The sequence below is a fragment of the Cryptomeria japonica genome, chromosome 9 (assembly GCF_030272615.1).
Source record: "Cryptomeria japonica chromosome 9, Sugi_1.0, whole genome shotgun sequence".
NCBI lineage: Eukaryota > Viridiplantae > Streptophyta > Pinopsida > Cupressales > Cupressaceae > Cryptomeria > Cryptomeria japonica.
In genome coordinates, this window is record NC_081413.1 from 484,181,699 (window position 1) to 484,197,727 (window position 16,029).

General features: G+C 36.1%; 1 protein-coding gene across 1 annotated transcript; it reads right to left on the bottom strand.

Annotated features, from left to right (window-relative positions):
- Nucleotides 1–426: 426 nt before the first annotated feature.
- On the bottom strand, nucleotides 427–4,311 carry LOC131057800 (pentatricopeptide repeat-containing protein At4g30700-like). The gene has a single exon (XM_057991957.2). It carries the CDS (start codon nucleotides 4,047–4,049, stop codon nucleotides 1,242–1,244), a length of 2,808 nt encoding a protein of 935 aa, XP_057847940.2. The 5' UTR covers nucleotides 4,050–4,311; the 3' UTR covers nucleotides 427–1,241.
- Between the last annotated feature and the right edge of the window lie 11,718 nt (nucleotides 4,312–16,029).

The window sequence follows — 16,029 nt, forward strand, 5'->3', positions numbered from 1 at the left end:
AGGGTTACCATGGAATACATGTCACAAAGCATGTGAATAGGAAGATGAATAAAATTGCAACACTAAAAGGTAACTCGGTGTAAAGCTTTAGAATGTGGGAGTCAAAGAAGCATGTTGGTGAGAGAGTCCAAGACTTCGATAAAGACAAGGGTAAAAGTGAGGGTTAATGGAAAGGGATGGATGGATGGATGGAAAACTTTGCAACTCCAAAATTTAGCATAGATCTTAGAAATTTGACCAAAAAAACCTTCATACTTAGAACTTTATAGAGTTTTGCAACTTCCAACATACGATAAGCACACAAAGGATAATAGAAAACAACATTTAAACAAAGTTGATTGAGAGGAACCCATTTGAAAAAAAATCATGTCAGCTTATTTCTAATCAACAAATGAGACTTAAATGCATAGAAAAGATGGGCCTAAAGCAAATTTTGGCAGTGCCAAATTGAATCCCAACAAATTACACAAAAGTAATAAAAAAAAAAAACCTAGACTAATGGAGTGCTATTGCAAGATCAATACTATGACATTGGAATTCACATGACCTCCCATTTTGGTGTCCACTAGAGTGGCTGTCTAGCTTGGGTTTTCCTCTACTCAAATATAGTTGGGCAGAGCTGAGATAGGAGGAAACGAGGGGAGATCATTACAAAAATAGATGCGGTTTCTAGATCTTACAGCTTCGAACTCGCCGATATTTCCACCATCTACATTGGTCTACTTATTAACCCCTAGTTATGGTCTAAAATATTAGAACTATAATCATAAAATGAACGCTTGACAATACAAATAGTTCTGTACACATGATTTTGAATCATACAAAATGCAAAGAATTGTCATCTAAGGAATACTGCAGCGTAGTTCCTGTCAAGTGCTGGCAGGCCGATTTCGGATTATTCAAAAGGATTGCATGCGAAGTAATAGGAAGTTGTCCAACAGGTTTATAGAATGAGCAATACAATACTTGACACCAACATCCCATCTGTATAATCTAACGTCTGCTTTCAGAAAAACCCAATATAGTAGACTTCAATGGCTCAAAGGCTAGCTAAAGTGGAAGGAATGAACATTGAAAATGAATACTGCATGCTATGACGAGGCAAGGCAAACCTTTAACCACTTTGACAACAGAGTGTGTCAGAAATGGCTCTTGTTAATAAACTGAAAAATAAAACTACCTCCTTCCCACCACAAGTCTGAAACTGTGCACACTTTAATAATGCAAGCTTTCACTTTGCATCACCAATAATCTCCACAAGAACATTGCCCATTTTTAAAATGATGAAACCGGTTTGCATCTCTCACAACAATTTCTCTTGCAGTAATCTTACAAATAAACTTGGTAGCCATGTGGCAGTCACCACATACTCGAAGATTCTTGACAACTCTAATAGTTGTTCCGGGGGGCATTTTTAACAACCCATATGCAATTGCTAACTTCTCACTATGGTGACAGATGAATAATTCTTTCTCCTCCTCCTCCACATCATTTAATACTGATTTTTTATTTGGAATATAACCTGCTCCCTTCATCTCCCAAGACAATTTCTCCAGCATTGCATAAATCTCATGTGTCTGTGGATGTGATCTGTCTCCTACACAAAAAGCATGTACCATTTTATTTACTTCAATCCAACTACATCCAGGTATCTTTATAGTTTCTCTATCTTTCATTATTTTTCTTACCTTCTGAACGTCAACCCACCTACCCACTTCTGCATAAATGTTTGACAAAAGGACATAAGGTGCAGCAGTTCTAAGATCCAACTCAAAAAGAAGTGTTGCCACAAATTCTCCTATATTTACATTCTTATGTGATCTACAAGAACCAACTAAACACATCCACACAACCACTTCAGGTTGTATGGGCATTTTAATGATAAAGTTTAAGGCTTCACCAAGATAGCCAGCACGGCCAAGAAGATCAATAATGCATACATAATGATCCATTGTAGGTGTAATGGAATAAGAGTTGCTCATTTCATTAAAGTAATTACAGCCCTCGTCAACTAGACCTGCATGGCTGCATGCATATAAAACACAAACAAAGTCTATATGGCCAGGATTGGTTGTAGAATGCTTTATTAGTTCAAAGAGTTTGATCGCCTCCTTGCAATATCCATGCATTGCATATCCTGCAATCATCACAGTCCATGAGACTGAGTTTGGATTGTGCAGTTTGTCAAACAATTTGCGTGCCTCCATTATGTTTCCACATTTTGCATACATGTCTATTAGGGCAGTCACGAGTACAACATCCGATAAACATCTGCTTTTGATTATTCTTTGATGTATCTCCATACCCTGTCCCAAAGCACCAAGCTTGCCACAAACTGGAAGGATGTTGGCTAAAGTTGATGAATCTGGCTTTGCATCTGCTAATTGCATTTGTTTAAAAATCTCCAACGCTTCTTCAACAAGACCATTTTGCGCATAACCCACAATCAGTGTATTCCATGAAACCAGATTAACTTGAGGTGTTTCCTCAAACAAATCACGTGCCTTTTGTATGCTTCCGCATTTTGCATACATGTTGATCAGGGTAGTTACCACCACTATATCTGACAAAAATCCGTTTTCAATTACTTTTTGGTGGATTTCCATACCCTGTTCTAAAGCTCCCATTTTCGAATATGCTGGGAGAATGCTGGCAAACGTGGTTGAGTTTGGCTTTATACCTCCCAACTGCATTTGTTTAAAAATCTGCAACGATTTTTCAACAAAACCGTTTTGTGTATATCCAGTAATAATTGTAGTCCATGAGACCACATCTTGTTGACGAATTTTTCGAAACAGTTTGTGTGATTTCTGCACGCTTCCACATTTTGCATACATGTCCATCAGAGCAGTCACAACAATGTCATGTAACAAAAATCCGCTTTCCACTGTTCTTCGATGGACCTCCATACCTTCTTCCACAGCTCCAATTTTGGCGCAAGCTTGGAGTATGCTGGCCAAGGTTGCTGAGTTCAGTTTTACACCTTCCAATTGCATTTGCGTAAAAACCTCCAAGGCCTTTTCAGTAAGACCATTTTGTGCATATCCACTAATGAGTGCATTCCATGAGACTGCACTTCGTTGAGACATCTGACCAAACAGTTCCTCTGCCTTCTGTAAGCTTCCACACTTTCCATACATGGTTATCAAGCTATTTGCAACTTTAACATCCGACAAAAACCCACTTTCTGCTATTGTTCGATGGATTTCCATACCATATTCCAAAAATCCAAGCTTGGCACAAGCTGAAACGATGCTAGAAAAGGTTGTTGAGTCTGGCTTTGCAACCTTCACTTGCATTTGCTGAAAAATCTCCAGGGATTTTTCAACAAGCTCATTTTGTGCATATCCACTAATGATTGCATTCCACGAGACAGCATCTCGTTGAGGCATTTTGTCAAATAATTCGCGTGCATTGTGTATGCTTTTGCATTTTGCATACATGTCAATCAAGGCATTCACAAGTACAACATCTGACAAAAATCTGCTCTCCATTATCCTTTGATGAATCTCCATACCCTGTTCTAAAGCTCCCAATTTCGCACATGATGGAAGAATGGTAGCAAAGGTAAATTTATCAGGTTGGATAGCTGACAGTTGCATTTGACGAAAAAATGTCAATGCCTCTTGAGGAAACCCATGTCTCTGGTAAGCTGCAATCATCATATTCCATGAGAAGATGTCTCGTTCAGTCATGCTTTCGAAAACTCCGCAAGCACCCACTACACTTCCACACTTGGCATACATATTGATAAGGGTATTTTGTAAAAAAATGCGGGCAGCAGATGAAAATCCCCTTTCATTGATGTGAGAGTGAATTTTCTTAACCTCTGAAAGGGCATTCTTAGGCATGAAAATCTGCAATAGTTGAAGGTGTGTACAAGAACCTACAGGAGAATTATATGTAGTATGCAAGATGTGTAGAGCATTCTTCAAGTGACCCTGCTTACAGAGGGCCTTGAGAGGAGTTTTGTGGCCATTTATTTCTTGCATCTGAATCATCCCGGACAGTAATGGCCTAGATAGTAGTGATATTCTCTGGATTGCCATTCTGTGATATTAATAACTTTTCTCCACAGTTGAGACGAATTCAGATGATATCCTGGAAAAAAGTTCATTTTGAATTGCAGTTTGCAGCCACTACAGTCCCCTCGCACACCACTTATCAGTAAACAACTTGGAAACCTTACATTTGAGGTTTGTGTAGACACAGAGACTGTGTACAGTACAGTATACTGAACATTGAATGACTTCGTAGAGTTGAAAGGACCACTTCATCGCTTTTCTCCTCCTCTCCATCCGCTTTTTAAAATTTGGGCTTTCCTCCTTCAAGAGGCTTGTAATTCTTGTTGTATATGCATTTTTAAAAATTTGGGTTTAGTGGTGGAGAATTTGTGGTCTTGAAAGAGAGGTCAAAAGTTCAAATCTCAAAGGGGGTAAGGTATGTATGCCTCATTTGTAGTGCAGTTAGGTACCTCCTGCAAGGAGTACGGGCTCTAACCTATTTATAAACCTATACATAGATGGTTGGCATCGTGGACTATAAAAGACCCTTTCCTTTCTTTAAAAAAAAAAAATTTGTTTGTTTGGTAATATCTTGAATGTGAGATTCTAACAAGTAGTTTTACTGTTCTTTCAAAGGCACTATTTTTCTTTAACAATAGTTTAGTTGATTACAACTACTACTTAACGTATACTTACACATTATCCTCATAGGATTTTGATGGTTAAAAGTAAACAACATAGTGAGGTACTAACCATTTATGGTTGAATTGTTTTATTATACTATTGGTCTAGGCTAGAAACCTCATCTCAAGGTTAGCAAATATGTGCAGAGAGTTGTAATAGCTAAACATGTTGGATTAGCAATAAGCTTGGATTTGATTCATCAATATTCATGCTTCATATGTAATGTCTACTACTAGGATGTTGCCAATTTCCCATTACTTAATATTATCATGCCTTAAATTAATTTATTAAATTAGACAACCATATTTATTCATAGTACAATTGATAGTGGCTATATTCAAGGCTCAATTCTTACTTCATTTCTAATCCTTGACCCTAGATGGGGATTTACTTGTCTAGGGCACGATGACACCACCTCCATAATTGGGCCCAAGTTTCAGGAACATCCATCCAGACCACCCTTGGGGCTCACCTAATTTGGAATGGATTTACTTTGCCTATCCCTAACGACACCACGCCTTTCCTTCTTGGGGGGGCAATAGAAATGATTAAGTAATTGGGCTATGAATATGCTACTATCTTCTGTATTACAAATATATGCATACATTGATATCATTAGCATAATATAAAATCAATCATATTGTAATCAATATTCCTAGTGCATGTATGTAATTGATTTTATTAAATACTTGGGAAACGATATATAATTATATAAACATATTGATGTTATAAGATATTAGCTTCAAAAGTAGATAAAACATACCAATATGCTATTATAAATATTGATTGCCAAGATGCAACCCGATCTCCTTTTGTGAGCACGGATTATATATATTAATTTATGATCCTTCTGATGGTTGTTGATAATATATATTAATTTTTGATGTCTCAGTAATGATTGCAATAATATGCCTGTGAATGAATACAATCTATAGAGAATCTAATCTACTAGTCAAATAATTCCCTCCATCTCTTTCCTTTCCTCCACCATTGTTGTTTCTCCCTCTTTATACCCTTTGAAGAAGACAAAGAGTCACCTTTCCTACTAAGAGACCCATCCTTTATAAAGATATACCTTTTCTTATTTAATCACTATAGTTGAGGACCTTCATAATCGTTGTAAATAAGGGTTGCTTTATCTAATGATTTTCCCCACTAGGATTGTTATTTCCTTAAGCGTTTACTAATATCAATTGTTTAACACACTAACCACTGCATAATACTATGTGAATCGATGTCCACTAGAGTCCTTGACTAAAGCGTTGCCTTTGATAAATATAATTAATTGCCTCTTTAAAGAAGTGTTGCCTCCTTTAGTTATTAATCGTTACTAATCCATGCTAATAGCATAGGAGTTAATCAAGTCTTATAGAAGTTAATCATTGCTCTTAACATAGAAGTTGATCATTGTTATAGAAGTTAAGTTAATCACTACTCTTGACATGTTAATTGTTGTCTTGTCTAGGATCGCTTTATAATGATCTTTATTGCTATTTAATCAATAATCAGATTAAGACTGTTGTTAATCTTGTTTTGATTAGAAAATTGTGAAGTCTTATGAAGTAAGACAATTTTTTGAGTTTATTAATGATGATGAATAGGTTATAAATGTAATTCTAACAAGTTATGATAGTTTGCCCTTCTTGAGATTGCTTGTCCTCGAGCAATGTTAATTTTAATTTTCTCAAACTAAGTCATCTACCAATAAGAGGATCCCTAAACTAATCCTTAGATCCTTCTATGATATAACTAAATTTCATTGCTCATCTTTGATATTATCTCTAGATATATATATATATATATATATATATGTCCCTAATTCATTGTGAGTTATCAAGGATTGGAGATCTATAAAAATTGTAATTTTAAGGCAAGATTTCTCTCATCTTCTAAGAGAAGGAACAAGGTCACCTCAAAGTGTCATCAATCTTAGATACAAGAAATTGGTTTGATTTGCACAATACTCGCATGATGTTATCATTATCTCTTTGATTCAAGGCAAGGGCTAACTTCCCATTTATTCATAAGAGGATTAGAAGCATGACACATGTTTATGACCTCAACCTAAATAAGTCCATATCTCTTTTGGTTTTCTCTTAATCAAATCACTCATAGAGTAGACAAACACATCAAGTATGAACCAAATACACATAAGTTTGAAAAATATGCAAAACACAAGGCATGCATTATAATGATGCATACCTACATGGTGTAATTACGCTGGAAAACATGTCAGACATAAATACACATAAGACATGAAGCATAGATACATGTTAGGTACAAAGCATACATGTAGATACACATAAATACACTTGAGGTATGAAGCATACATAGCACATGAAGCATATATGCAAATACACGTCGCACATAAAGTTTGAAGTGTACATGTGAATATACTTAGCACATAAAGCAGAAAGCATATACATGAATACACATAACACATAAAGCCATCCACATGAATCCACTTAAGTCATGAAGCATATACTTGAATACACTTAAGCATGTATTCTCTTAAGTCATGAAGCATATACATGATTAAAAAGCATGAAGTGTCCACATAAGACATGAAGTAATACACATTAATACTCATAAGGTATGAAGCATATACGTCACATAGAGGCACAAAGTATACATATGAAACACATATAGAGCAAACACTTTATGCATGAATCCAATACATCAAGTATGAAGCATGCACATGAACACATACGACATGAGTCATACACATGAATACACATAAGTTGTAAAGCATAGAGCACATAAGGCAAGAAGCATCTACTTAAAACATGGAGTATACCCATAAGGTATGAATACATGTAAAGCATGAGTGTACACATGAATACATGTAACACATGAATCATGAAGTAGTACATTAATACACATAAGGTACAAGCATACATGAGAAAGGTACTTAGAGACTACAAGGGAGTAAACACTCTGCAAATACATCAGTCATGAAGTAAATATGCTTAAGATATGAAGCTTTTGAGAAAGGCACACATAAAATGCACATGGAACAAACATGTTGAAAACACATGAATCGTGATGCAAAGCATATTCAAGACATAAAGCATACATTAGGAAGGCACATGACATAATCATGCTAAAAATATGCCAACATGGAGCAATCACATAAGAATACATGAGAAAAGTTGATGCAGCCATGGTCTGGTGGGTCTTCAAAGAGAACTGACCAGATCATGCAGCAAGAGTAACACAACGGAAGCAACAACAACACAGAAATATTACAAAATCAGACATCTGCATCGTCACATATTTATCATAGAAAATCCGGTAACCAACTGGTTACATGCAGGCTAACATGCCAGATTACAATCCATTCGGAACTCTCAGAGTTATCTGGATCTCTAATCATGAATCTAGAACCTCATACTAATCGATGCCCCTCTAATGACTACAAAAAGAAATATATATATCCTTTGGAACACATCCAGGTCGGCCAAAAAAGATTACATTAACCAAGGAAGGAAAATGAAACATGTAAGATAGGTCGGCCCCAAAACGTGAAGATCTCATTCGCCAAGAACAATCTGGAAGTGCGGACCACAAAGGAAGGTTATCCAAGGGCCTAAGAATATTGATTGTGGTGCCAAATTGATCCGCAATCCAAGAAATTTTTCCAAAAAAGAAGAAATCTCCAACTTAGACGATAAGCTCAAAACTGCTCTGGAACCCAGAAACAGTTACTCCGGAAGGAACAACTCACAAGAAAAGAACCCAAATGAACTGGAAATCTAGAATAATGCACAATAACACTCCTATAACCCAAAAATCTGATCTACAACGAAAGATAAACAGCTACCGGAATACACTGAAAGAAACACAGAAAACTACTACATGAACTGAACAAGAACAAAACTAAGGAAATATTTTTGGTTGATGCAAGATTTCTCATAGACCGGGGATGCTCCTACATCAGACACCCTAGGTAGAAAGAGGTGTTCCATGAGTGGAAACTCATGAACATCGAAAAGGATTCAGAATATAAACCCCATGCTCATTTTTTATCCAAACATCTTCCTTATCTGCAAACCGCTTCCTTTCCTCTTTCGGAACCTCAGCCATATTCTCCAACTTCAAGTTCTCTTTATTCTTATTTCATTGCTTCTTGCATATACAATGTCTCTACTTACTGCTTATCTCTTTACTCTATAACTCGGATTTATTTCTGCCATAAGAATTTATTCAGTCTGCCACCATAACCGTGTGGTCATCCGGTTCCATCCTACTATTAGACTTGTCTGCTAAATCCTTCTGCAAATCCATGCCACCAACTGGTGTAGCCTTTGCAACCGGCTTCTCATTACTACAACTCTTCCCAAGGCTCAAATTTCACACTTCTTTCTCCTTCTCCCTCAAGGAAGTCAAAGTGAACTTTTGCCCATCCTTCTCAATAGTGATCAGGTTTCTTCTACAATCATAAATAGCTCTTCTATCAAAATGCCAAGGTCTACCCAACAAAACATGACAAGAACTCATAGACACAACATCACATAAGACCTCATCTCTATAAGGTTCAATATTAAAATGCACTAAACATTTCTCCTTCACTTCTATCTTTTGATCATCTTATAACCAACTTAGCTTGTAAGGATAAGGATGCTTAAGCCTCTGCAATCCAAGCTTCTCCAGCATCTCCTCAGATACCAAATTATCAGTACTTCCACTATCCACAATAACCTTACAACACTTACCACCTGATTTGCATACAATTCGAAAAAGAATCCTTCTCTAAGTAGGTTAGGTATCTTCACTGCTCTGCTCCATCAAGTTTCTCCTAAACATAAGAGATTCTCCCTGCTTCGGTGCACATTCAGATTCAGTGACTCTAGCTTCTTGATCCTCATTTGCCACACAATTTCTTGCCACCCCTTGCTTGCACTCATAAGATCTATGTCCGGTCTCTCCACACTTGAAACATCTGCCCAAAAATCCTATGTTGTTACTGCCACTGCCTTTTCTCTTTGTCTTCTGATCCGGTTCTTTATTCCACTTAGGTTTTGGTTCTTCATCCACTTTCTGCTTCTCTAAATTGTCACTCATCTACCCATTATATCTCTCTTTTGCTCTAGGGTTATTCTGTTGTCTTCTTTTCACTATCTCCTCAGCTTTCAAAGCATATTGGTAAACCTCCTCAACTGTAGAAATCTTTAGCATACTCATCTCATCCTGAATGTTAAATGCAAGTCCAGATCTAATCATTACCTTATAGAATTCCTCAGTATACTCTTTCACACTCATGTTTCTCTACTTCAGGTTCTGCAACTTCTTGAAGAATTCCAACTCATAGCCTCCCTTAATGAACTTAGCCTTCAATATTGCAACCATCTGTCTCCAGCGGGTGATCTTCATTTCACCATTCTCCACTCTATCTCTCTGCAACTCTTTCCACCATAAGGCAGCATGCCCTTTCAATTTAGTTTGTGTCAACCTAACCCTATGTGGCTCCTTAATATCCTCAAATTCAAAGTAGTCCTCTAGCTCTCCAATCCAATAAATAAAATCCTCTGGATTCAGCATCCCAAAAAAGTTTGAAATCTGCACTTTATGTATTTTAATTGCTTGTGCCACTGCTCTCAGTAATCTTTCCTCTCTCTCGTCTTTTGGTCCTTCAACCTCTTCCATCTCAAGCTCTTTTCCAGCTTCTTCATATTCATCCTCAGATTTCGGATTCCTCTGCAAACCAGCCAATGCGTTCCAGATCTCGTTCTTCATCTCATTCTTGAAATCCTCCATCATCTGCTCTACCCTCTGGGGATTCATCCTTCTAGGCGACATCTCCTCCTTTGCTCCAATGCAACTACCTCAACTCGGCGATCTAACTGCAGGTTTCAATTGCCTCACACTCAGTGATCTATTGAACACACTCACAACCTGCCTCCACTCGGCGATTTGTTCACCCAAAGGAATGTCGCAAAGTTTGCAACTAGCTCTGATACCACTTGATGCAACCATGGTCTGGTGGGTCCTCAAAGAGAATTGGCCAGATTATGCAGCAAGAGTAATACAATGGAAGCAAAAACAACACATAGAAATATTACATAATCATACATCTGCATCATCAAATATTTATCATGGAACATCTGGTAATCAACCGGTTACATACAGGCTAACATGTCAGATTACAATCCATCTGGAACTCTCAGAGTTATTTGGATCTCTAATCATGAATCTAGAGCCTCATACTAATCGATGTCCCTTTAATGACTACATAAAGCAATATATATCCTTCGGAATACATCCGGGCCGGCCACAAAATATTACATTAACCAAGGAAGGAAAATGAAACGTGTAAGACAGGTCGGCCCCAAAACGTGAAGATCTCATCCACCAAGAACAATTTAGAAGTGCAGACCACAAAGGAAGCTTGGCCAAGGGCCTAGGAATATCGAGTGTGGTTCCAAACTAATTTGCAATCCATGAAATCGCTCCAGAAAAGAAGAAATCTCCAACTTAGATGATAAGCTCAAAACTGCTCCAGAACCCAGAAATAATTACTCCGGAAGGAAAAACTCATCGAAAAAGAACCCAAATGAACTAAAAATATGGAATAATGCACAATAGCACGCCTAGAACCTAAAAATCTGATCTGCAATGAAAGATAAACAACTCTCAGAATACACTAAAAGAAACACACAAAACTACTACATGAACTGAACAAGAACAAAACTAAGGAAATATTTTTGGTTGATGCAAGATTGCTCATAGATCGGGGATGCTCCTACATCAAAAGTACACATATAAAACATACAATGGAGCAAGCATGTTGAAGACACAACAAACACATAAATATTTATAAATTATGAGGCATATATATACATGAAACATACATTTAAGAGAAATATACATAAGGCACATGAATATACTCAAAGTATGAAGTATACACTTAAGGCGAGAAGCCCACACGTAAAACATAAAGTATACACATGAGGCATAGAGTATACGTACAAATATACGAGCATACTTAAATACATTCAAGGCATACCAATACATTTGAAGCATGTGAAATTACATAACGCCTAAAACCTATACTTATTGAATAGATACAAGACATGAATCATAAATGCACATAAGGAATAAAATATACACATAAAGGCATGAGGCCAATGAAGAATAAATACATGTAAGGTGTGAATACATGCAAGTTATGGAACATACATTAAATTTAAATTTAGGAATCACAAATGTTTGCAATGTAGGAATCATACCCTTGTAAGAGCAATTTTGGTTTTTTAATGATTAACCCTAATTGCATGACGATTACATAGTTTTGTCCCATGGGATGGCAAGATTAGGCTTTGATACCAATTGTAATGTCCCTTACTAGGAGGCTGACATTTTCCCAATAATCAACACCCATTACTTAATATTATTATGCCTTAAATTAATTTATTAAACTAGACAACCATATTTATTAATTTTACAATCGATAGTGGCTATATTCAAGCCCCAATTATTACTTCCTTTCTAATCCTCGACCCTGGATGGGGATTTACTTGTCTAGGGCACGATAACACCGCCTTCATAATTGGGCCCAAGTTTTAGGAACATCCATCTAGACCACCCTTGGGGCTCACCTGATTTGGGATGGATTTACTCTGCCTCTCCCTAATAATACCATGCCTCTCCTTTTGGGGGGAAATAGAAATGATTAAGTCATTGTACTATGAAGATGCTAGTATCTTATGTATTATGAATATATGCATATATCGATATCATTAAAGCATGATATAAACATCGATCATATCATAATCAATATTCCTATTGCATGCATATAATTGATTGTATTAAATACTTGGGAAACAATATATATAATTATATAAATAGATTGATGTTATCAGGTATTAGCTTCATAAGTAGATATAATATACCAATCTATTGTTATAGATGTTGATTGCCAATGATGCAACCCAATCTCCCTTTATGAGCACAAATTATATATCATAATTTCAGATCCTTCTAATGGTTGTAGATAATATATATTCAATTTTGATGTCTCAATAATAATTGCAATAATCTACATGTGGATGAATATGATCTGTAGAGAATTTGGTCTACCTATGAATGAATACAGTCTGTAGAGAATCTGATCTACAAGTTAGATAGTTCCCTCCATCTATTTCCTTCCCTCCATTGCTGCTATTTCTCCCTCATTATATCCTTGGAAGAAGACGAAGAGTCACCTTTTCTATTCAGAGACCCATCCTTTAGAAAAGATACTATTTCTTATGTAATCATTGTAATTAAGGGCCTTCATAGTCATTGTTTATAAGGGTTGCTTTATCTAATGATTTTCCTAGTTATGTATGTATATGATTTTATGAATTTTTGTGATGATGTTTATATGATAGTCTGATGATTGTGATGGATGTAGGATGAGTTTACTAGGATGTATATGTATATTTGTGCAATGTAATTGTGATGGATGTGTGCATGATGCTTGATTATGTGTATAAGTGTATGATAATGAATATGATGGTAATGTATTTTTATGATTTTTATTGTTATGATACGCATAAGGAATGTGAAATAAAATGTATTATGGATGAATATGAAATAAATATCAATGACATGAGTGCAAATAGACTGGATGTGAATGGAAATGAGCTATAATGAAAATAAAATCTAAAAAATGGAAATGGAAAAGAAAATTAAATGGATCCTAAAGATGAAATTGGAAAATGATCTAGAGTGAAGATGATATAAACTAAGCCCTAAAAATAATCCTAAAATGAAAAATAAAAATGATCTAAAATAAAGACACAAATGAAATTATTCCTAAAGTGAAATATAATGTACTAGCTAATAATGCAATGAAAGCAATTTAAAACATGCAAGCTAATAAATGCAAACTAATACTTGTAATGAGGTGATGGAAAATGAATAAAAGCAACTTGAGGAAGGAATAAAATGTAATTGAAGGAAGGAATTTAATCTAGTGAATGAATGCAACTGAATCAATGAATGCAACCTAATAAATGAATGCAACCTAATGAATGGATTTAAGGTGCACAATGAGTGTAAGGTGAGGTGAAAATGTAAATGGAGATGTGTATTTTTGCGATGTGCCAATCATAGTACAATAAAATAGGTGGATAGAAGAAGAGGAGGGGGGAGTGATAAAATTGGAGTCCTAGGCATATAAAGGAATAAATGGGGGAAATGGGATTTATTGTTGTGTATTGTGTGGAGAGCATTCCTAGGTATTGATATTGCAATGGATTATCTACACCATTGACTATATAAATCAAGATGTTATGAATATCTGATGCATGGACTAGAATCTCAAACAATAAGTTATCCTTGTGTATAAGCAAGTTTGTAGATAACTGTGATGGAATATATGTGAGACTTGTTGGATCATATAAGATGAACCATCAAACACACCATACCAAAAAAAACTATGCCACAATATACACCAATCAAGACATACCAAGATATAGGATGATCAAGGCTACCCCAAATACGCATAGGTATGGGACACAAAATAAAATCAAAGAATAAAGATCAATCATGCAAACAATTCACATGGCCAACAAACATCTCTTGCCTAGAGTAGGATATGGATTTGGATAGACTACCAAACATGGGAAGGATGCATCCTGATGGGCATGATGATAGATAAATTGAGGAAATTCAAAAGACAAGTTGATTGTGTGGGGTATGTGAATGGGAGGATTGCCTCTCAAATTTGATTAACACACTATGGATAGGTGTTGAGTCTATGCGCAAGTCAAAATAATCTCAAATGGATGGGAAGCTCAATGTCATGGGATAAAGTTCAATGTAATGGGATAATCCTTATTCATGGCAATTGGATGTAGCTCATCATATCATTCGGGTTTGAAGAGGTGATGGTACAAAAGTGGTGTTGGATGAAAGTGCAGGATCAAGGCAAAGAATGCTTGTATAAATGGATAGGACTGTAGCAAGATAAAAGGTAAATGACGAATGAAATGGGAATGGGATGAAAGGATAGATGAGGAATGTAACATTCATCCAGGTAGATGGTGGATTTGACTTATTTACCTTGATTCCTGAAAATAGGTTTTCACCAAGGTACTTGCCCATAGCACCACGAAGTGATTTTCACTAATGGAGGAAAAGATTCTTCTTAATTTTTTCTTTTTTTTTTGGATATTTTTCTTTTTGAAAGTTGAGATTCTCTGAAATCTAGGCATAGAATTTTTTCAAATGTATTATGTTTGTGGGCTCATCCAATGGTTCTCCTTCAGGTGTAGCCAACTAATATGCTCCAGAGCCATATTTAGTAGTGATGATGTAAGGTCCTAACCAATTAGGTTCAAAATTGCCCTTCTTTTCGCGATCCTAGAGGTTTCTCTGATTCTTCATAAGGAAAAGATCACCAATTTGGAATTCTTGGGTTCTAACTTTCTTATTATAGCTTAGACGAAGACAATTCTAATAAACCCAAAGGTGATTCAAAGCATTGAGGCATCGCTCATCTAGTAATTCCAACTCTTGAAGTCTAGATACTATGTATTCTTCATCATGAAGGATGTATTGTAATGATACCCGTAGAGAAGGGAGATCAATCTCAAGGGGTAGGACTAATTCGGAGCCAAATACGAGAGAGTATGAAATGTCCCCTATAGGCATGTGGATGCTTGTGTGTTAAACCCAAAGGGTTGGATGGAGTTTCAAGTGTCAATCATGACCAACTTCATTGACTGTCTTCTTAAGGATTTTAATAAGGGTTTTATTCGAAGCCTCAGCTTGACCGTCACCTTGTGGGTATTATGGGGTGGAAAAGCGATGTTGGATATCAAACTTCTGGCATAATTATTTTACCTCCTAATTTTTGAAAGGTTAGTCTTTATTTATGATGATGATTTTTGGGATGCCATAACGATAGATGAGATAATTTGGGATAAACTTTTCTATTTGTTTGCAGGTGGTATAATTGAGTGGAATAGCTTTCACCTACTTGGTAACATATTTAGTGGTAGTGATAGTTCTGATACTTAATATAAGTACAGATCCAATAGCCAACAAGATGAGAGGGGGGGTGAATTATACAAACTTAATCATCCATAAAAACATCAGATTCAACCTCGGTAACATATATATTAGTCATATATCCAAAACTGTCAATTATGCAAACTCAAAAGCATATGAACAATATAAACCTCATAACACCAGATTTAACGTGGAAACCCAAATAGGGAAAAACCACTGTGGGATTTCGGACCCACTAAGAAATATACTCTTCTAGAGTATGCTCGGTTAAAAGCAAATCCTGTTAAAGATTACAAACACATTGCTAGATGTGACCCGGTTAAGGGATTTCCCTCATATC